The 24288-nt window shown below is 40.3% G+C and overlaps 1 protein-coding gene across 8 annotated transcripts in view; it reads left to right on the forward strand.

Moving 5' to 3' along the window:
• The window catches only part of PHF20L1 (PHD finger protein 20 like 1), an 84641-nt gene extending 60787 nt beyond the window's left edge, over positions 1-23854 (forward strand). For 7 of the 8 annotated variants that reach the window (XM_090040670.1, XM_090040672.1, XM_090040671.1 and 4 more), the window contains 6 exons: positions 301-482; positions 3632-3731; positions 9848-10043; positions 11130-11499; positions 15335-15500; positions 18494-23854. In XM_090040670.1, coding sequence (XP_089896796.1) covers positions 301-482; positions 3632-3731; positions 9848-10043; positions 11130-11499; positions 15335-15500; positions 18494-18636 — 1157 coding nt within the window. In that variant the 3' untranslated portion in view covers positions 18637-23854. Of the gene's footprint in view, positions 1-300; positions 483-3631; positions 3732-9847; positions 10044-11129; positions 11500-15334; positions 15501-18493 lie in introns of those variants that run through there. The other variant, XM_090040678.1, reaches the window with a different exon arrangement.
• Positions 23855-24288: the final 434 nt, after the last annotated feature.

The following is a 24288-nucleotide window of genomic DNA, read 5'->3' on the forward strand; positions in this document are numbered from 1 at the left end:
ACTTGTAAGAGTGTATGACTGAACAGCTCATCTCAATGAATTCCAGTTGCTGGATAACTTTTTATAGCTGCATTGTCTAAAATAACACAAATGCCTACATGCCAAATTAAACATATGCACACCTTCCTGATGCTGTTCTGTGTCGTGCTGAGCTCTGGTTGGATACTGTCTCTTTACCTCTGAAGTGGCTGCCTTTCATTGCTATGTATTCAGCTGAGGTCACCTAAAAATGCAGTAGTATGTTTATAAAATATTTTATCTTTGTATACATACCATTTCATATACATCTGTTTTTTCTAGACCTCTCAGATGTGGAGTTCTTGGATGACTCATCCACAGAGAGCTTGTTACTGAGTGGCGATGAATACAATCAGGACTTTGATTCAACCAATTTTGAAGAGTCTCAGGATGAAGATGATGCCCTCAATGAAATAGTTAGATGTATCTGTGAAATGGATGAGGAGAATGGCTTTATGATTCAGGTAAAAGACTTTTTCTGCATGCTTTTCTGTAAATTTTGAGCTTAAGTGCTCTTCTGACGTTGTTGGAGACTGACATTATCTAAAGAAAAGGTCAGAAATGGATGTTAGCAGTGAAGGCTTCCTGCATAGCCTGTCCTTTCTGTGCAGAACTACCTCTCTGGGTTGATGTCAGCACAGTTTTTATCCCTGTTCTGTTCTTTCCACTTCTAAGAGTGACAACAGCAGTGGCAGTTGTAGAGACTGCTGTGCTTACTCGAGCTGGATTTAGACTACCTCCACTCTGATCCAGAGGACCATTTCTAGGTCATGAAATGGTTTCTCTCTCAATTCAGGTCAAATATTCCCAATGTGAGTGTATAGCCTCTGGAAAACAGGTCTTGTTTCATGAAGACCCACATTCTCAGACTTTCATAGTGTAGCTCATATCTTTATGGAGAGACTTGTCTTACAGGCACTGTTTCTCCAGCATATTACTTCCCAGGGGTACCCTAAACAGTTGCAGTTATTCTTAGGGAATGTTTACATTTTTAAGTTTTGCTGTGATGTGGCAAATGGAAACATAAGAGGAACTACCATTTTCTGAACAATTTTTTGCAGATTGTAGCAAGTCCTGTGCATACCACACTGTCAAAAATTGCAGCTGATAATCCATTGGACAAATAACAGATGGCTTCTACTAATGATTATTTTATTTGCAGTACTCTAGAAACTATGTTAAGCACTTCACCACAGATAATTAATTAAAGTTGCTGACTTAGTGTACTTATCCAGTATTTATGTGAGACATAAACAGTGAAGAACAACTGAGAAAGGGATTATTACATAAATAAAGATCACAAACCTAACAGATCTTTGTGAAGTTAACAGTCTGTTGAGTACAGCTAACTTCATTTGGTTGTTCTGAATGAGGCAAGGGGGTTGGTGGTTTAGTAATAAATTCTAGGAGAGTATTTCAGGCATGAAGAGGGGCAGCATTGAAAATCACTCCATGAGAAGGACTCAGATCTGGTTCCCGAGCTGGCATTGTTGGATTGGCAATGTGTGGTGGGGGTGCAAGAAGAGACCTGAAAAGTAGGCAAGAGCTAAGTAATGTAGGGCCTTGGGAGAATAAGACTGAATCGTAATATTAAAAGCGATGGCGAGTCATTGAAAGACCCTGAAAAGAAGGGTAGATATTAGAGACAGAAGAGGGAGATTGGTTTTGACTGTAGTATTTTAGATGCATTACATAGTCAAAAATGGGTGTCAATAGTGGTGTAACTAGAGTGGATGACTGGAACAACTGTACCCAGGTGCCAGCCTGGGGATGAGGAGGGAAGGGGGTGAAAAAAACAGATGTTTCTGGTAGCTGTGTGAGTGTGCTGACAGCCTGGCGGCAACTGGAAGTCACTGCTGGCCCTGTGCTCCAGACACATAGCTATGTTGCTACACCGCTAGGTGTCAGAACAAAAATAGTTAATGTAGCAGGTGTAGCTATGGAGACAATGAGGAGAGTGACTGTAGGGCTGTTATGGAGGTGTACAAGCTTGAGCTGATCGGTTCTTAAATTTATAATGTTGGTACGGATCTCAGCAGTTTGCGATTATGCCTGAATTTTGGGATGGATTTGAATGATCATACTTGAGGTGAATGCCTCCATATTATCAGCTATCTTGTTTTACCGTTAAATATTGAATTTGATTACACTGCTCTCTTCTTTTGAGAAGTTCCCCATTATTGCATCAGCAGGCAAGGTTCTTTGGGTAGGTGTGATATCTTTTATTAGACCAACTGAGTAGTTGGAAGGAAGTTCTTAGTAAGCTTTTGGGTGCAGTCACCCTTCATCAGGCATAGGGAGTCTGCTGGTCTGAGACTCCCAGGAGAGAAGCTACAAGTATGGCAGGATGTCAGTGAAAATGTAAACGGGTAGAGATAAACAAGACAAAAAGAAAAGCGGGGAAGGGAGGGGGAAGTGAGCGGGGGGGGAAGGTCAGAGGGAGACAACAGAGATAAAATACAATGTGAAAAAGAGGCAGTCTGTGAAAAAGGGAATAGTTGGAGAATGTCAGTAAAAATGTAAAAGGGTAGAAGTAGGAAAACAAAAAGTAAAGCGGGGTGAGGGGGAAGACATCCTGTCACACATTTAGCTTCTCCCATTCCTGCTTTCCTGATCTCCAGCTATTCGCTTTTTCACAGACTGCCTCTTCTCTCTACCTGTTTACATTTTCACTGATATCCTGCCACACTTTTAGTTTCTCTCATTCCTTGGAGTCTCCGACCAGCGGAGACTCCCTTTGCCTGACGAAGGGAGATTGGGCCCAAAAGCTTGCTAAGAACTTTGTTGTAACTACTCAGTTGGCCTAATAAAAGATATCACATCTGCCTAAAGAACTGTGTCTGCCTGTGTCCTTAGACCAACGTGGCTACAACCAGAAACCCAGCACCATTATTACATCGTATTTTATTTGTTATGATTTTCTGAATTCATATTTCCTTCTTGTACCTTGTCACAGTGCAGCTTAACCAGTCTCCTGTTCTTAGGCTGTTATATCCCTTTCATCTTGGTTTTCCTCTCTTCATGTCATTTTTCTTTCAACAATTGCTTGCTTTTTCTTTTTCATTTAGCCTTACTATGGCTTAGTATTAAAACAAGTCTTTCTAGAGCATAGTAGAGGTGCTTTTTAAAAGTGTATTTTTCTTTTCATTCTTATGTTGCCATACCTTACTTGATCTTTCTCCTTTACCACTTTCCAATACCATTGCTAGGCTTAAATGCTAAGTATTTATCTATTAAATTGCTGGGCATTTAAATTGTTCACCAGACTGGAATTTAGGACAGGGCAGTCGCTTTCAAAACTAAAGATTAGCTATTTTGGGGTTGATTTTGCTACATCGTATTTAAGTTGCATGAATATGATACCCTGTCTCATGCATCTGAAGCTTTTTGGACCACCTGACCTCTTTCTACCACAAACTCATGTCCTCCAATATTTAATGGAAAGCTTTTATAAAGGTACATGGGGCCCAGTGTGATCAGTGGCCCACAGTTCAGGGAACACTGCCCTAATTTAAGCCAGTTGTTAAAGAAAAGGTGCTATTCCTTGCATTTTATAGAAACAAGAAATAGAACTGATTGACACATTATGAATTATCTTGGTTTTGGATGATAGTGTGAAGAATGCTTGTGCTGGCAACACAGTATCTGTATGGGATTGTTCGAAGACAGCATCCCAGAGCAGTACATCTGTTACATCTGCAGAAACCCACCAGGTATGAATACGTCGCTTTCATACAAAAATTGTTAATACTTTATCTTTACTATTGATTTTAGCAAAGGTATACAGTCCCATAATCGGACCCAAATTTTCAGTAGTATTTAATCTGTTTTGAGTCATGTGTTATGTTTTTTATGGTTGAGTCCTTTTGTCTCCTTCCTAGATGTGGTTCTGAATGGTAACTTTTAGTTTCCTAATATTGGGGGGGGGTTTAATTTCTTCAAATTGTTAATTTGTGGTTCTTTAGATTTTTCAAGAGGTACATATTTTTTTATTGAAAAATTAATTCCCAGCAAGTGACATTCTAGTCTGAAAAATGACTACTGTATGTAAACAATATCACCTTGCAGTTCACTTTCCTACATCTATTTGGAGTCATGCCTGCTTAATTACTTGATAAAATGGGATCTTGCAAGCCATGTTAGCAGTTTTGAAGGTACAACAATATAGGCAAGTGATTTGGATTCTGTTCTTAGTTGTGCATCAACAAAATTATGAGGTAAGTAAATTGTAATGGGTTAAATATTTTGCTTTGCTACAACCTCCTAGATGCACTGTGTAACATACGGCAGAATTTATCCTTTAGAATTAGACTTTTAAGTGTTTTTGTATGCACCAGAAATAACATACCTTAAATTTTAGATTCTGGGCTGGGTCTGATGAACTTGAAATTAGAATTGTAACACACATGATCTAGAAATCAGTAGGTAATACGAGTAACCTCATGGTACTGTTATTTACTGTATTTCTTTTGAAATAGAACTGTTTGTGGTTGGAAAGAACTATTCTAAATCTTCTAAAAACTGATATTAGAGATGTATCTAACCAGTTCATCCTTGTAAAGAGAATAGTGAAACTAGGACAGAGTTTACAGATTTGATTTATGAAGTTGAGTAACTAAATCTATAATGTGTAAATAAGTGACCCAGTTTACAAAAAAATAAGGAATAGAACTAGTTGGGAATTTAATTAAATGTGTTCCTGGGTTTGGTACATTGGCATTTTTGTGTAGTTGCCACAGAATCGAATGGGTTTCACTGAAACTGGTTCTGGGAAGGCTTCTTAGGAACAGGGTGCAATTTTTGATCAAAGCCCAAGAGAAACCATTAACCAAGAATAGCTCCAAGTCCAGTGGCTAGGCCACTTGCATGGGATGTGGGAAACACAGGTTCAAGTCACTCAACTGGCAGTTTAGAGCAGAGACTTTGGACTTAAGTGTCCTGGTTATAACCACTAGGATATGGGCTGTCCTGAGGAAAAAGGGTATCATGAGGTCATCTAATCCAGCCCCTTCTCAAAGCAGGATCATTTCAGACTAAACCATCCCAGCAAAATGTCTGTCTAACTTGCATTTGAAAGTTTCCAAGGGTGGAGATTAAAAACAGTCTCTCTCTAGGTAGTATGTTCCAATGCTTGACCGCTGTCAGAGTCAGAAGGTTCCTCCTAATCTCCAGTCTAAATTTGCCCTGCTGCAACTTGAGCTCATTGTTCCTAGTTTTGTCCCCTACAGCCACAGAGCAAAGCTGATCTGATAATCATAGAAAATTAGGGTTGGAAAGCAACCTCAGGAGTTCATTTAGTCCAACCCTCTGTTCAAAGCAGGAGTATCTCCAATTATTTAATCCCAGCCAAAACTTAGTCTAGTCAGACCTTAAAAACCTTCAAGGATGGAGATTCCACAGTCCCCCCCACTCAGTCTTCTTCTCTCTGCACCCAGTTCCCCTAGCCTCTCAGAAGTCACGTGCCTCAGCCCCCTAATCATTTTCCTTGCCTTCTGCTGGACTCTTTCCAATCTGTCTACATCCTTTCTGTAGTCAGGGGGGGACCCAAAACTAGTCACAGTACTCCAGATCTGTCCTTACCAGTGCTGTATAGAGGAGAAGAATCACTTCCTTTAATCTTCTGGTAGTGCTCCTATTAATGCAGCCCAGTATGCTGTTAGTTTTCATAGCAGCAAGGGTACGCTGTTGGCTCATATTCAGCTTCTTGTCCACTAGTCCCCAGGTCCTTTTCTGCAGAGCTGCTGCCCAGCCAGCTGGTCCTCAGCTTGTGTATGGGATAGTTCCATCCTACGTGCAGGATTTTGCATTTGTCCTCATGAGATTTCCTTTGGTCCAATCCTCCAACATCTCAGAGTCTCTCTGAATCCTAGCCTTACCCTCCAACATATCTACAACTCCACCCAGCTTAGTGTCAGCATACTGAGGGTGCACTCCATCCCATCTTCCAGGTCGTTGATGAAGATACTGAACAAAACTGGTCTTAGGACCAACCTCTGAGACATTCAGATTGATACCAGTTGTCAGCTAGATATCAAGCCATTGATTACTACCCTCTGAACCTGATGCTACAGCCAGTTTTCTGTCCACCTTACAGTCCATTTATCCCAGATGTACTTCTGTATCTTTCTTGCAAGAATCTTGTGGGAGACCATATCAAAACTCTTGCTAAAGTCAAGGTGTAACACATCTACTACTCTTCCCACATCCACAGAGCCGGTTATCTCATCCTAGAAGGAAGTCGAGTTGGTCAGGTATGATTTGCCTTTGGTAAATCCATGCTGACTGTTCCTGATCACTTTCTCCTCCTCCACATGCTTAGAAATGGATTCCTTGAGGACCTACTCCATGATTTTTCCTGGACCTCAGGTGAGGCTGACATTTCTGTAGTTCCCTGAATCTTCCTTCTTCCCTTTCTTAAAGATGGGCAGTATATTTGCCCTTTTCCAATCATCTGGGACCTCTCTGAATTGTCACAGGTTTTCAAAAGTAATGGCCACCGGCTCTGCAGTCATAGATTCATAGACATTTGGGCTGGAAGGGACCTCAGAAGATCATTGAGTCCAGCCCCCCACCCACAGGGCAGGAAGTCAGCTGGGGTCATAGGATCCCAGCAAGATAAGCATTCAATTTCCTCTTGAAGGTGTTCAATGTAGGTGCTTGAACCACCTCTGATGTCAGGCTGTTCCAGACCTTGGGGACTCGGACAGTAAAGAAATTCTTCCTAATGTCCAGCCTGAAACAGTTTCGCAGTAGTTTGACGGTTCGACCTCGCCATCCTTTGGGGCGCTCTGGTGAACAAACGTTCCCCCAGATCCTGGTGGTCACCCCGATAAACTTATAGGTGGCCATCAGATCACCCCTGAGCCTGTGCTTTTCCAGGCTAAAGAGCCCCATGTCTCTCAGCCTGTCGTCGTAAGGTCTGTTTTCCTGACCTCTGATCATGCGCGTGGCTCTTCTCTGGACTCTCTCAAACGTCTCCATATCCTTTTTGAATTGTGGAGCCCAACACTAGATGCAGTACGCAATACTCCAGCTGCGGCCTCACCAAGGCCGAGTACAAGGGGAGAATGACATCCGGGGATTTGCTTGAGAAGCATCTATGGATGCAAGCCAGCATTTTGGTCGCTTTACTAGCCGCAGCATCATATTGAAGGCTTATGTTCATCTTGTGGTCAATGATGACCCCCAAGTCTTTCTTCCGTAGTGCTAGCCAGCGTAACACTGCCGAGCATATAAGAATGCTGCAGGTTTTTCCTCCCAAGATGGAGAACCTTGCATTTATCGGTGTTAAACACCATCAAGTTCTCGTCCGCCCATTTGCTGAGCCTGTCCAGGTCAGCCTGGATCACCCGCCTGTCTTCTGGCGTGGATGCTTTTCCCCAAAGTTTGGTGTCATCGGCGAACTTGGCCAGTCCGCTCCTGACTCCAATGTCCACATCATTAATGAAGATGTTGAACAATATGGGTCCAAGGACAGAGCCTTGAGGAACCCCACTTGTCACAGAACACCATGATGAGTGACTGCCATCAGTTACTACCCTCTGGGTCTGACCACGGAACCAATTTCCCAGCCAGTGGATCATGGTGGACCCAAGGCCACAGTTGGCCAGTTCACCAAGAGATGATCATGGGATACCAGATTGAAGGCTTTTTTGAAGTCAAGATATATGACATCAATCTCTTCTCTTTTGTCAAGGTGATAGGTCACCTGGTCATAGAAGGAAATGAGATTGGTCAAGCAAGACCTACCTGCAACAAACCCATGCTGGCTATCCCTTAGGATGTTGGTGTCAGCCAATCCATTAAGGATGCCCTCTTTAATAAACTTTTCTAAGACCTTCCCTAGGATAGAAGTCAGGCTGATGGGCCTATAGTTAGCCTGATCCACTTCCGTCCCTTTCTTGAAGATAGGCACCACATTGACCTTCTTCCAGTCTTCGGGTACTACACCAGAGCGCCAGGAGTTTTCAAAGATCTGTGCCAGGGGCTGCGCTCGCTAGTTCCATGAGTACCCTGGGGTGTAGATTGTCAGGGCCGGCTGACTTGAAGTTATCCAGCTTCTCAAGATGTTCCTTCATCAGGTCAGCATTTATGGAGGGCAGGGGATCTCCCTGTCCTGTAGCAAAAGTCATAATGGCCAACTTTCTCATCACCCTTGGGTGCATCATGTCTGGCCCCATAAACTTGTACACCTCCAGCATTTCTAAACAGTCTCTAACCTGTTCTTTCACCACTGTTGGCTGCTTACCTCCTTCCCAAACTGCTGCCAGGTGCAGTAGCATGAGAACTGCCCTTGCTCGTGGAGAATGAGATGAAAAAGGCATTGAGTGCTTGAGCCTTTCCCGCATCATCTGTCACTAGGTTGCTGCCTCCATTCAGTAGGAGACCCAAACTTTCCTTAATCTTTGTCTTTTTGCTGACAGGCTTGTAGAAACCCTTGTTATTACCCTTCACATCCCTTGCTAGCTGCAATTCCAGTTGCACTTTGGCCTTCCTGACTTCCTCTCTGCGTGCCTGAGCAGTACTTGTACACCTTCCTAGTTGTTTGTCCAAGTTTCTGCTTCTTGTTAGCTTTCTTGTTTTCTGTTGTAGCTCACTGAAGAGTTCCCTGCTAAACCCATCTGGTCTTCTGCTGTACTTACTCGTCTTCCTGCACATAGAGATGGCTCGTTTTTGTACCTTCAGTAAGGTTTCTGTAAAATACCACTAGCTCTCCTGGACTCCTTTCGTCCTCATACTGGCTTCCCAGGGGATCCTGTCCATCAGTTCCCTGAGTGAGTTAGAGTCTGCTTTTCTGAAATCTAGGGTCCTTACTTTGCTCCTCTCTTTCCTACCTTTCCTCAGGATCCTGAACTCAATCATCTCATGGTCACTGTTGCCCAGGTGGCCATCTACTACTACATTTCCCACCAGTTCTTCCGTTTGTGAGCAGCAGGTCAAGAAGAGCAAGGCCCCTAATTTGTCTTTCCACACCAGCACCAGGAGCTGTCCCCAACACTCTCCTGAAACTTCTTGGATTGCCTGCACACTGTTGTATTGACCCCCCAGCAGATGCCAGGATGATTGGAGTCCCCCATGGAAATCAAGGCCTGTGATCAGGAAACTTTCACTCGCTGTTTGCTGAAAGCCTCATCCACCTCATTGCCTTGGTCTGGTGGTCTGTAACATACACCCACCAGAACAACACCCTTGTTGCTCTCCCCACTGACCCTAATCCAGAGACTCAACAGGCCTGTCTCTAGTTTCATACTGGAGCTCTGAGCCATCACACAAGTCTTTAATATAAAGCACACTCCTTTTCTTTTCCTCTGCCTGTCCTTCCTGAACAGCTTATACTCACCCATGATAGTGCTCTAGTCATGCGAGCTCCCACCAAGGCTCTGTTATTCCAATTATATCATAGGTCTGTGACCACAAGGACTTTCAATTCTTCCTGCTTGTTTCTCAGGCTCTGTGCATTTGTGTACAGACACCTGAGGTAGCTAGTGGATTACATTAAGACCAGCTTTTTTACTATCCATTAATTATTAATTACTGTTCCCAGGCCTGTCTTCTAGAGGTGTTTTGTGACTCCAATTGAGCAGAAGGATTGTAAGGACCAAGAGGGAGTGATGGTTCTGGGAAAAATGTGTTCCTACTGGTATTTGTTGATGTTTGCCTTTATTTAATAAAGTAAAGTATCTTAGTCATCTTACAGAATGAAATGAATTGATTTGGACCTCACTGTAACAGAATTTTAAAGTACTCGGGAGTGCCAATATTTTCAGCATAACACCTTTGAAAGTTGCGGTCACTTTAAAAAAATGCCTTCTGCTTGCTTCCCTCATAGGTCAGAGATGGAGTGCCAAATATCTTTATGATAAGGACTGGTTAAACAATGGGCATATGTGTGGATTATCTTTTTTGAAAGAAAACTACTGTCACCTAAATGCCAAAAAGATTGTGTCAACGCATCACCTGTTGGCTGATGTGTATGGAGTAACTGAAATATTACATGGCTTGCAGCTGCAGATTGGGATACTCAAGTAAGTGTGGTCTCGTATTCCTCATCTTTGTACCTTTTGAGAGGTGGACATGAGTTCTGCCAGACATTTTAAATGTAGGTTATATTATAGACCTGGTAGTCAACACATATTTAACCACTGTGCTCTTGAGAATGATGTAGCACAGCATTACAGGGCAGATGCCAGGTTTCTCTTGAACATCTCAATGCAGAAAAGTCGATTGCTTGTCTTTTTTGACTAAGATGTACAAAAATTGTTGGTAAATAGGAATTAAATAAACTCTTTCTTCCATTAAGCACTAAACTGTGTTTGTGTTCCTGCTATTGATTGGTGTTGATCAGTATTCATGCAAAGGAAAAATATTATGAAGAGATTACAGACTTTTTGGATGAGAAGCTTACATGTCTGTATCTGCTAAATCTAGTTTAAAAGCAAGCTTCAGTAGTTCTAAATTTTGCCATTTTGCGGTCTCTTCCACCTGGGGTTGCAAAGCACTAACAAACCATTATAATTTAATGCCCTGTGAGGCTGCAAATTACCATTCCAAATTTACAGAAGGAGCACCGAGTCATGGATTGGTTGTGATACTTGCCACAGCACATTGTAGAGTTGTGTTACTTGCTGTATACTCTGTAGTAAGTATGGAGTAGACTCTAACTCTTCTATCCTGTACTTTTAAACAGTAGTCTTCGTGGCTCTCAATAATCTATTGTGAGTATTATATTACTAATTAATTTAGTCTTTTCAGTGGCCTGACTGGCGAACCTTCTTTTTGATCACATTTCCTAATTATGTTTTCAGTGTGCAATTTGCAAGATAAGTCCATATCCTCAACTTCAGTGAGAGCTGTGGGCCCGGCACCAACAGGATCAGATTTTTTTGGGATCATTGGTGTTTTTGTTGCATCTTAAAAGTTTTATTAAAGATGATGGAGTTGTACTGGATTTTCCATGAAATAAGAAGCCTGTGAGAATGCTGCATGAAACATTTGTTTTTTAGTGAACACCGATGCCAAATGTTTTTCTATTGTTTCTTTAATTGTAATGAAACAGAAACAGTAGTATGAGCTATTGTTGAATCCTAACTTCTTTCTTCCCCTCTTTCCAGAAATAAACATCACCCTGACCTTCATCTCTGGGCTTGTTCAGGGATGAGAAAAGAGCAAGAGCAGATATCCCTCGGAGTGGAGAAAAAAATAGTGACTTTGCCAGATACTGTTAATCCACCTGAAAGGATGTGTCAGAGTCAAAACCATAAAGAGCCCCCTAGTTTACCCCAGAAGATGGAAGAAACATATATTACAAGTGAGCACAGTTACCAAAAACCACAGAATTTTGGTCAAGACTGCAAAGCAGTTACTGACCATGTGAGCTCAGATGATGAGGATACGAGTAGTTTTGAGGAAGATCAGGAATTCCGTTCAGAGAATAAAACCTATTTACAATATTCTTTTAAAGAAGATGGCATGAGTGATCAGGTAAAACTCATTATTCATTTCTGAAGATTCTTAGAGTTAGTGCATCATCTCTTATGCACTCTTAAATAATCTCTTAATAAAACTCAAATCTCTCTTTCAAATAAAATTCAAAATTGTAAGAAATGCCCACTTCTGAATTTTCTGCTTGTGTATATCCTAAAAGTAGCCAAAAGAAATCAGAACCGCCCATTTTAAATGAAGTTGGATGTATTAAAAACTTCTATGACAAAGTAGGCACAGGTTTAGGTTGTAATGCCAGCTATGGTGAATTTAAAGATTTAAAACAACTATAAATATATTTAGAAATGTTTAGATATAAAAGTTACCTTTGTTGTCCATAGCCACATGTTTTCAAGTAGCTTGTTAACACGTAAGGGAATTTAGAATGGTATTTTTTCAAGCTCTCTCAAATAGCTAGAGATTTCCTAATGAAAAAGGAACAAAAACTCTTTATAGAGCTTCAAGGGAAGGAGAGAAACGTGCACTGTAGAAACGCATGTGATTGACTGGCAGCATTATGCTGTAACTGTCTTCTTAAATAATGAAATTAGTATGGAATGACTGCTGCAGATCTCATGCAGGAGTTTGAAGTGCATGCACCTGTATAAGTAGCAAAAATTGCCTTTCTGAATCATGAAAAAAAAAATCTATCTGGACTTTGGGGCAGAATTAAGGTATCTTGGACAAATTCAACTGACTTTACTGACTTTTGTCACATTTATTTATTAGATGTGGAGGAGGGACCTGCTGAGTCAAGTAGATCCTTCCTTTCTGCTATACTCCTTTATCCCTCTATCAAACAGTTCATTGGCAAATGTCAGCCTAGACCTTCCTCTGTACTCGTATTGCAGCTTTCTGTCTAGCTCATTGTACTCTGTGCCTTGTTTCCTATGTGAGCCACTCTCCATTTATCCTGAGTTTCATTTCAGATCAGCTTTGTAGTTGCTTTAAGATGCTGTTTTTTAACTGTTTGAACTAACTCAAGATCAGCTGCCTTTTTTAAAGGTGCCCCTTTTCATTGCTTGAGAAATCCTTGTCTATGCCTTAGCAGCCTTACTTCTAGACTGCTGTAACCCCCTGCTGTCTGGTTGTTTAGATTTGTGTTGATATTCCTCTCCAAACAATGCTCAGATCTTGTTGTTTAATGTTGAGTTCCTGTGCATCTCCTTAAACGTGGCGTTCTTGCCTTTTGGAGCTTTAGCTAAGCTTGCCCCTTCCTATATTTTGGGATCTGGTCTCATTTTAACTTCTCAACTTGTACTTTAGCCTCTGCATTTTCATACCACTTTTTTGCAGTTTTCTTTATCAAGCATTAATGCAATTTTTGGTGTCTTATCCCTTGAATATCCTCCCTTCTCCTGTGGCATGGTTTTCCTCGAAGTCCATATTTTGCAACTACCTTTCAAAGGCTGACCTGTGTTCTTGTGGCATATTAATAAAGGATAAATTATAAAAAAAAAATACAAAAATGGGTCTAATATCACATACGCATATAAAAAAAACAGACTTTCACTTTATTTTATATTCCCTTTTACGCTCTCTAGCCTTGATAGCCTGTAAGGCTCTCAAGACAGACAGACGTTTAGTTTGCTATTTACCTATGGCAGTGTGTAATTTATAAAGTTAGAAACGGATTTTTTCAGGAATGTGCCATTGGATCTTGAAAGTAGAGGTTTATACTTTTTGGCTTATACTTTTATATATAAACCTTTTTTTGGTTTATATATAAAGGCCTATACAAAAGAAAAACAAGAGATCCAAAGAAATGATGCCAGGAGTTGAAGAAACAAAAGAAAGTTGTTCGATAGCAGGAAGAATTTTTAGTTAAAAGTTAAGCTTTAGTTTATTTTTAAATCTGTTGAACTTCAGCAATTAATCACTATGCCTCTGACTCTTTTAGTTAAGGTATGTGTGCTAGCAAAATGCATCTTAAAAGGCATAACCTACAGGTCCTCCAGCAGGAGAGAAAAGCCAAACTTGACATTTTATTTTCTATCTGAGGCTTATGAAAATCAAGCAGAGAAGAGGAACTCATCCTTCATTAAAACTAATAATGTTATTTCATGCTGCCTTTGTCAGAAACCCCACACCCCCAAAACCGCACGCCTTTTTCAGAAGCAAAATAGTAGAGAATCCTTTTTTTAATAAACATTGTGTATTATCTTTAAGATAGAGCTTTTTCAAACAGGTATGACACATTTCCAGTACTGTTTGTTCCTTTCTCTGGCATCTGACTAACAACAGTACAAGCAACATAGTACTTTCTTTGAGTTTAGTTTATTAAATATAAGGTGTGCTTATATTCAACGAGCTGCAGTAGATGTGTGATCATAGAGTTATAAAAATAAAATTACCTGTCTTGTAGACCAAAGGAACTATTTTTCCATTTTGCTGTCAAATTAAGTATATCCTGTCTTTGGTCATAGCTATTTTCTGTAGTGTCACAGGCAAGGGAAAAATAAGCATGTTAAGGGAAAAAAAAATCCTTTCTGAAACATTTAATTTATTTTGTGCATGATTATGCATATCACTGGTCACACAGGCCACGTTCAGAATTCAGTTTCTCCTGGGAGATTTGTTGCTATCCCAGGAGAAGCCGCAAGTGTACAGATGTTCAGGATTTTTCTCTCAGAGCAAAAATGGCTGTTGTAGGAGAGAAATAATCCTGGAACAACCAAAGTTAAATAATTTCCAGGAGAGTTTCTCCTGGGAGAGTAAATGACTGTACTCATTCTCTTTTGAGAATGAGCCACAGCATGATCCTCCAGCATCCCAGGGTGCTTTGCATCTGCCTCTTCCTTTCCCCCCAAGAGACAGTGTGTCGCTCATTGGACTTTGCTGCTGCAGCCAGAAAGCAAGCAGAACATGTCCCCTTCACAATCCCACATGGAGACGCAGGGTGATTCTGAGAAGTCTGGGTTGGTCAGTCAGGGTTACCCTGTGTGATGCTGCCATCTGTCTCTGGGCAGACTGAGGGAGCCCAAAGAACACGCTAAGATGTGTGCACAAGGGCCTCTTGTCTGACAGGGTCAGCACTGCAAACTTTTTGCTCTTCAAGGGTCGAGCATTCAAAAGTCTGTTCAAGTATCTCTGAATAAGTTTTTCTACCAGGAAAACAAGCCTGGGGGAATTCTCCCAGATAATTGAAATGCATCTGTGCAGCCTGTCTTAATTATCTGGCCCTTTTTAAAGTGTTAGCCATGTTATATAACTGATATATCCTTGTAGCAGCAAGTTACATCTGTAGGAAGAAGAAATACAATCTTAGTTTTAAATCTGCCCACTATTAAAATTTCAGATTTGAAGTAGACCAGTAAACTTTGACATTTTAGATGTTGTTCCAGCTTTGTTATTCCATGACGGTATTTTCATTTCATTCTTTGGCTGCAACAAGAGCAAAACACCCTTAAATGTTTGCTTATGTTGGTAACAGTTCACTGGTACAATCAGCACTTGATGAACAAAGAGCTAGAAGTTTATACAGCAGAGTGATGAGACATGGGCCACTACTATCCTATCAAACAGAATGCAAGAATTGTTCAATGTTGTGCTCCCCGCTTCTTTTTTTAAAATTTTTTTTTACACACTTTGTTTTCATGGGTTTACTGAAACCCAGATTAGCCTAATTTTTTTAGCAGTTTGTTTCAATCTATCTTAAAAAGCTAAATACTATGATTATATGGGGCTTTTTGATTAAGTAGCCAGTAGTTTGATTTAAAATCACATGGTTCAAGGCATTTGCCCTAAGTATTGAAATCAGAGACAGGATTCAAATGGTAAATTTGAAAATTAGCATTTTATTAGGTGTTAACTTTATTTCCTTTCATTTATGAAGAAGACCTCGGCTGAAGGGAATACAATATTTGCTTGCAATGAGAAAAAAGGATCAGAAGAACAAGTGGATGCGCATCTTCAATGGCAGCTAAATCTCCTTACCCACATAGAGAATGTGCAGAATGAAGTCACCAGCAGAATGGACCTGATTGAAAAAGAAGTTGATGGTAATTGTATTAATCCAAATATTGCATAATGATTTCTTTCTTGAGTTTATATTAAACTTTAGACAAACTTCAGCCACTTTTTCTATTGCCCCAAGTCAGGAAAGTAACTGAAACAGTAATTGAGGCCCAGAATTTCAGATTTGGACCTGTAGTTTTGGGTGCCCATTTTTAGACACTGATGGCCTGATTTTTTTCAACAGGTTGAATGTCTGCAGCACCTGGTGAGAATGAGTGCACACAACCTCTGCACAATGTTAACTGAATTTAGAAAACTTGGGCTAATCTGAGTTGTCCAAGATCACACAGCACACAAAATACCAGGCTTCCGCTTTTTTGCTGTACCTGAGAGTCAGTTCCCTTTATCTTGACTTCAAAAAAGTTTTTAATCTGGTATCCCATGATCACCTCTTGGCCAAACTGGCCAGTTGTGGCCTTGGCTCCACCACGATCCGCTGGCTGGGAAACTGGCTCCGTGGTTGGACCCAGAGGGTTGTAATTGATGGCAGTCACTCATTGTGGTGTCCTGTGACCAGTGGGGTCCCTCAAGGCTCTGTCCTCGGACCCATCCTGTTCAACATCTTCATTAACGATGTGGACATTGGAGTCAGGAGCGGACTGGCCAAGTTCTCTGATGACACCAAACTTTGGGGCAAAGCATCCACGCCAGAAGATAGGCGGGTGATCCAGGCTGACCTGGACAGGCTCAGCAAATGGGCAGACGAGAACCTGATGGTGTTTAACACCAAAAAGTGCAAGGTTCTCCACCTTGGGAGGAAAAACCTGCAGCATCCTTATAGGCTCGGCAGTGCTATGTTGGATAGCACTGCAGAAGAAAGAGACTTGGGGGTCATCATTGACTACAAGATGAACATGAGCCTGCAATGCGATGCTGCAGCTAATAAAGCGACCAAAACGCTGCCTTGCATCCATAGATGCTTCTCGAGCAAATCCTGGGACGTCATTCTCCCCTTGTACTCGGCCTTGGTGAGGCCGCAGCTGGAGTACTGCGTCCAGTTTTGGGCTCCACAATTCAAAAAGGATGTGGAAGCTTGAGGAGAGCCACGTGCATGATCAGAGGTCAGGAAAACAGATCTTACGATGATAGGCTGAGAGACATGGGACTCTAGCCTGGAAAAGCGTAGGCTCAGGGGTGATCTGATGGCCACCTATAAGTTTATCAGGGGTGACCACCAGGATCTGGGGGAACGTTTGTTCACCAGAGCGCCCCAAGGGATGACGAGGTCGAACGGTCACAAACTCCTGCAAGACCGTTTCAGGCTGGACATAAGGAAGAATTTCTTTACTGTCCGAGCCCCCAAGGTCTGGAACAGCCTGCCATCGGAGGTGGTTCAAGCACCTACATTGAACACCTTCAAGAGTAAACTGGATGCTTATCTTGCTGGGATCCTATGAGCCCAGCTGACTTCCTGCCCTTTGGGCAGGGGGCTGGACTCGATGATCTCCCGAGGTCCCTTCCAGCCCTGATGTCTATGAAATCTATGAAATCTTATCAGGTAAAGCTGGTAATGTTGGTTTAGTGGTATTTGAAAGTAGTAAAGAGAAGATATGGTTCTATCTTATCTGTGTATCTGATTTACTGCCCATTGGTTTGAAAGCAGCATTAAAATGGTACAGTAGGACTAAATATTACAGTAGAGGAATATTTTTCTAGAGACTTGTTTCACAAGTGATGAAGTTAAAACACAGGGTAGTTTAATTAAGTCTATTTAATTATTTCTTGTCTAATACAAGATAGTATTAGCACTGGTAGCAGAAACATGGCAAGTCTGAGTGCATGTGCATTGCCTGTATTTCTAGAAAAAAGAAAAAGGTTTGCAGCAGCTGCAGCCTCCCAGGCTTGGGTACATGGGGCCCCTCTGCAGCTGGGAGCCCTATCAGCTCCCAGGTTCTGGTGTGCACATGGATACTCCCAGTTGGGATCTCTAATCAGTTGACGGGGCTCCCAGCCACAGTGGCCCATGACCACATGTTCATTTAATGCTGTGATAGGAGGCAACTACAAAGCTATTTTGTGGAGTAACTTTGTATCCTCTTTTCAACATGCCATTAATTGATTGTGTGGCTGGGTGACCACTTAAGGGATGATTTAACCACTTAAAGTTAATTGTGTCTTAAGTGTAATGTAGCATATAGATGGGGCCTAAGATGCAGTGAACATGGGGCCTCTTGTCTAGCATATCAAGATGTTGTTTAAGGTCTTAATTTGTCCCCAGTTATGTTTGTTAGTGGTTTTTAGTTATCAAACCAGTTAGCAGTGGTCATAAGGTTGAGCATCGTCACCTGCTTGGAGGAGTACATATTCCTGTGGAGCACTTAATTAACTTTATGATTCTTAATTAATTATTGGAGTCTTTAATAGGCTGCACTTTGATATAAAAGAGGGTGAATGCCGCAGAAATGCATGAGCTGGCCGTGAGCATGCTCATTTCAGGCTTAGCTGAATCCTGAAGTAACCCTCAACTGAACAAACTTTGGATTCCCTTGTCTTAAATCTAGGTCTCAGTTGATACCGTTTGCAAGGGTTAGGTACTGATCTATACCCAACAGTAAAAGGGGATTCATAGTTTTGGAACCATTTGAGCCTAAAAATCCCTACCTAGGATGTGTTAAATAATGTAAGCATATACTGAGTTGTTAAAGCAGGCTTCTCTGTGTTAGTGTGTTATCTTCAGTAGTGGATGTTTGAGGTGCATATGTCACTGACAATAGCAGTTGTATGGTTGGTTTTGATGTCTTGAAAGGCATCTCTCTTATTTCCTTGGAGTAAAGGCGAGAGACAATAGCCATATAAATTTGGGTTGGAAATTTGGGGCCAAATCCAAAACATGCTGAATTCACCAAGTGTCTTGGCATTAACTTAAGTGGCACTGTAGTATGGGCCTTCTTACATTTCTACAGATCCAAGCTGTTGAGAGTTACTCATTTTTTTTCCTACTGATTGCTTTCTAATTACATTCTTCTCTTCCTGGTAGTTTTAGAAAGCTGGCTTGACTTCACTGGAGAACTGGAACCACCAGATCCTCTTGCAAGACTGCCTCAGCTCAAGCGACGTATCAAACAGCTCTTAACTGACATGGGGAAAGTACAGGAGATAGCTACACTCTGCTCTGTATGACAGGAGGAAGAATAAAGGAATAAAAATAGGCTCTCTACAATGAATTTGTGTATTAGCCACCAGACTGACAGAAGGACAGGAAAAAGCTGAACATTTATCTGTTTCTGTGCCGATTTATATTATTAAGCTAAAGCTCTGGAGAGGGGAGATGAAATCTGAAGTAAGAATATTGAAAGTGAAGATAATTTTCTATGTCCAAGCAAATTACAGTATATCAAGCATAGACCTACATGCTATGAAAGACTAGGCAGGTTAATGACAGATTTTTGTGGTTATACGAGAAGGTTCAAGAAATCTCTACAAAGAAAAGTGCTATAATGTATAGCAGAAAGGTCCAAATTCACAAGTGTCAGCTCACATAAAACTAAGTTGGGTGGAAAAAATATGAATTTCTGAAGATTTCCTGTTATGTTGCTAGCAAAATACAAACATGGAGCTCTGTATCCCTTATATAATCGATCCATCTATCAAAATCAAGTCATAGTCAGAGAACTTATTTTTTGTAGTCCAGGCTTACTTCCTTGTCTAATGAATGTTCAGGAAAATGAAAACACTAGCTTCTTTTGGAAAAGAAAGTATTTGTGGTGATGGTCTTATATAAGTATTTTTAAATGGAATCCTCATTACAGCACCCATAGGCTTCTTTTAAAATGTAAGTGGCAAATAGTGGTCAGATGTGCCAAATAATATTAAAACCACTGCGATGAGAGTTTGAATATAATGAAGATACATGAAGGGTTGTTTTGTGGGGTTTTCTCTTCTTTTATTTTATTTGAAAGTCCTATATGGTGCCAGCAATCCATCCAAAATTGTATCTAGCTTATATTTTTTTATGTTTTCTGGCAGTATTCAGGATTCAAAATACAATTTGTGTCCTGGGTAGCTCTGTTTGGTGTTAGCCCTCTGAAATTTTACCAACCTCAGCTGGGATGAGGAATAATGACAAGAGCAGCAAAAACTCTGCGTGGCTCTGAATAACTAAACCACTAAATATCACAAAGAGACTTTATCTGAGATGTTTTTATAAAACTTTTAGCTTCAGTTATAAATGAAAAAAGCATCATGAAACCAAAGGCAACCTAGATGCTCTGTTAGCTCTTGCTGGATTTTGAGCCAAGGACTTTCTCTGTGCCTGTGCTCACATGAGTTGCCGCTGCACCCAGTGCTTACATTTACATGTATGTGCATGTATATGTGCATATACACACATATACCTATGTACATACTACATACCTATTTATCTACACATGTCTAGTTTTATTACAATAGACTAAAGACTGGTGGTTAACATGAAATGTTACCTTTTAACAAGCAGTTTCTAAAATTGAAAATAATGTATGTACAGGTTTTGAAATTTGTAAAATACAACTGTTAAAAGGAGGCTATTTAACTAATGACATTAAGATACTTGAACATTTTATGCCTCAGCTGTTTATCAGTTCTACTTATCTGTATAAAACGCATTTTAGAACCGATAGACAGTAAACTTGAATTTACCTTTTTGATAAGAGTACAAGCCACTGTACATTCAAAAATTATTTAAATTTGCAAACACACTGTTCTATATGTAAGGTACTGTATGTAAAACTGTTTATTAAAACTATTCTGCATATTCTACATCTTCCAATTTTCTTCCTGTCCTATATACAAATGTGAAAAAAGAAAAAGAAGCTGATTAAAATAATGTACAGACCCTCAAAACCATACCATTTCTTGAATGCCTTTTGAGGATTCATACAGGTGAAAAAAGTGCCAAAGATGGATCGTGTAGGAAAGATTTTGAAGCTGGTACATTGAACTTTCATCATAAAAAATGTAAGACAGTAGCATGGCTGAGTGATTATTGAAAAGTACCAACATTGAGGTCTCCAGATTGTCTGTCATGTCTGAAGTAAGTTATCACTCTAAATATCTAAAGTCTGAAGTAAACACATCAGCCCCAGTTACAGAGTAGTTGCTATTTAAAAGGTCTCTTTTACCACCGGTTACCACATCATAGTATTGGAAATATTACTACTCTGTGTGAGTGCAAAACTCAACTCAACGTTGATTATGGAGCCAGGACTGTCGACTCCATAATTCAAAGGAACCACGATGACTTTTAATGGCAACTGTTAATGTTTTTTTATATAGTTTGATGCTTAAATAAGCGCTTAAGATTATAATGAATAGCTTTTGAAAGTGATCTACTTGCTTTTTCAGTGTGCCAGACATTTTTGTATATTATTCTTTTGATGCATATCCTTGAATGTGGTACTGTGTGTACTGTATAGAAGAAATGTAAATCTAGATACACAACTTGAAACCAAGTAGGTAGTATTTACATTATGAATGCAGTACACACTAGCCATGTTACTGTGTGTGTGCGAGTGCGTGCGCACGTGTGTGTGCGTGCGCACGTGTGTGCGTGCAAAATAACTATAATGAAGGAAGAGCTGGACAGAGAGATTTCGCGTAGGAGAAAGGAGGCTCAATTCTCAGTACAATGAGCTGTAAGAATATTATCACTTAAAAGTGGGAGAGTTGTATGAGTTTAGGAGACAGTAATCTGGTACTCTTTAACTGGAAAGGTTTATGTGATCTGAAGAGAAAGACACATACAACAAATCACCATTAAAACGTTGTTATGGTTGCAAAGTCAAACAAAAATTAAACTATTAACGTTGCTCATGCAATCTTAATTAATTCTTCTTCCATATGTTTTTGAGAGAGGTAGTTAGCTGTGTTAATCTAACGTCAGTCAGAAGGTGGTACCCTTCAAAGACTAACTTGTTCAGAACGGCTTAAGCTTTCGTAAGTGACAGCCTACTTTGCCAGTTGCTGTGAAATACACTGATGAAGTAAGCTGTTGCCTATTAAAGTGTATGCCTTTCTGAACAAGTTAGTCTTTAAGGTGCTGCCTTCCTCTGCCTTCTGCCTGTACGTTTCTGTTGTCGTCTGTCATTTACATGATTACACCCTTTACCTTGTAGGGTACCCTCTTCCCCTGCCTTCCCCACACCCTGTTCACCATATATGATGGACAGAACCCACTGATTAACTGCTCAACATTTCTTTCTATCCACACTAAGTGCATAGTAAAACATCTCATATTTGGCACACAGAGTTCAAACCCTGTCCTTACTGGCAATACCTTAACACATCACTGTAGGGTCTGCATGATTTACAGGCTTTAATTTTCACCACAGTTGTGGTTTAATTGATATTACATTCATCCTCCTTGTCCAAATGTGTTTTAGGCCTTAATCTCTGTTACTCAATTGCCTGGTGTTTGAGACGCTTGGGAGCTGGCACTTTTTCAGGTCATGTAGCATTTTTATAACACTTTGGTGTCAGTACTGTGCATTGAACATAGTTGCAGTTCAAAATGCTCAGCACTTCTGCAGGTCAAGTCCCAGCTGTCTCAGGTTGGATCCCTGGAGGAGGAAGCACATGCTTAATTGGCTACCTGTGAAAATGTTGGGTTCTGTGAAAGAATTTGTGTGGTAGAGTAAGGAACTCTTGCTCTCCAGCAGACATTCATCAGTCTTAATCCTGAAACTGTCCTTTTTCTTCTCAGAAGCCCTTGCCTCATTTGCTACATAGCTTCCAACTTTCTCAACAAATGAGCCAGGGATCTTAGAGATCATAACCATGTTCTGAACACCACTGATTCCATGAGCATCATTTAGGAGTGCTGGGAAAAATAGTATGTGATGATGGAATAACGGCTGTCATTATGCATAATATATACAGAGGCCAAATTCAGCGTTCTTAGACTAATTTAATTTTGACACTTCCCAACTCCTGAGTGTTTGACTTTGCAACTTTTCTGGAATGCGATATGTTGTGTAACTTCTTAAAGCCAGCTGAAAAATAGGCTTTCCATCCAACAGAGCCATATTGTGATGGCTAATGACTAATTAGCAGTGTAGTGAAATGTTTAGATCCACAGCATAGATAGTTATCGGTTGAGCTGTGGAGTCACTGGTAGCAATAGTTGACTGTTATCCTCTTTGGATTAGTCATGCAGGGAATGAGACACACTTTGTAAGTGAGTTTCTTATGTATGTGCTAAAGACTTCATAGAGTAGTAGGATTTGGGAATCCTCCTCCTTCCCCCTACCCCCTGCCTCTAACCTCAAAAAATCTAAAAAAACCAATATGCTTTTTTTCCCTATAACCTCATGGGGGGTTAAATTCTAATTAAACTCTTTCTACTGAAATGTGAATACCTAGAAAAAGTAGATGAGAAAGCCTGGGCCTGGAAAATTGCAACTGAACCGTTTCACAAAGTTGTAAGCAACTGAAAACAGGGGTTTTTATCATGGAAAATGTGCTGAAGGGTGTCAGGTAATAAACTCTCATTCTTTACTTATCCTACCATCGCACACAATGTGTAAGAGTACTTGCCTTTGCAAGGTGGCTCTCCAAATGTAGAACCTATTTTCTTCCCTCCTTTTACTCCTCATGAAATCTTTCAGTCCATGAATTTTAGAATGCTTATTAAAGACAAAGGGCTTTCATATTTTCTGATTGCCTGTTGCTAGCCCTATACTTTATTATATATATTTTTCGTTTGTATTGGGTCATGGATGTTTTTCGTTACAATGATTTCATATTGTTTTTTATCATGCTATGTGATGTCCTTAGCACTGGGTGTGGGGTCCATCTTTAGCAATAAGTATTATACACTGTGTGTATATTTGTTATGTGCAGAATAGGAGAGGAGCATTTGACGATGGTGAAAATACACTTGAACAAAAAGCAGTGTTGATTGGGCAGCTATTCTGTACCAGCCTGGGCAACTCAGAACTACTGGAAAAGAATTGAAGTGCGCATCCAGGAAACAATTTGTAAAAGACAAAATATGAACTTCCAAAACATGCTATTTAATCTGGACAGTTTGCATGTGCACTGGGGCCTCTGTCACCTGGAGATGAGCTAACATGGTTTTCTGTCGGTTTGTTGAGAAACTAAAATCCAGTTCAATCACTTAATTGCCTTTGAATGGCTGTTCAGTTTTGGGACCTGCTCGTGACTGTTTCCATGCAGTTATTCAACCTAGCTGTGTGTGTCAGTGTATTGTCATTAGAAGATTGGAGAGAGTCAGCACTGAATTGTTAAATCTTCCCTGAGAGAAGAAAGGTATTTTCTTTCATGATTTTGTTTTATAATAGCAATAATGTTGGTTACGTTCTAATATACTCACAATAAAGGCCTATTGAGATTGGTTAAATGCCTGGGCTTCCTTTTGATAAACTATAAGTTTCAACAAGGTGTTTTTTGAGAACCATCATTTTATTACAAATAGTGTGTTGACTGATTTTTGTCTAGGATTTTTGATGACTGTCTAGGATAGCATATACAACTTTAAGGCATAGTACTTAGAACATTTTTCTGCTGCTAAACTATTATTGATATTATTTTTTTAATGTACATGTTTAATTGTGCTGTCCAACGTGTTGAGGTGTTTTGTCTTTCAAAAGCTGTGCACAGATGATGTTCGCTCTGTTTGGACATATCTCCTTCAATTGATTTTTCTTATCCTTTTAGTGTTGCTACACAATAACTGACATTTGCTATCGTTCATTATCTGTATTGCAGTGGTACCTAAAGACCCGGATCCAGTCCCATTGTAATGGACATGGTACAAAGACAGTCCCTGCTTCA

The sequence above is a fragment of the Crocodylus siamensis genome, chromosome 3, assembly GCF_052110815.1.
Source record: "Crocodylus siamensis isolate JL-2025a chromosome 3, ASM5211081v1, whole genome shotgun sequence".
Lineage (NCBI taxonomy): Eukaryota > Metazoa > Chordata > Crocodylia > Crocodylidae > Crocodylus > Crocodylus siamensis.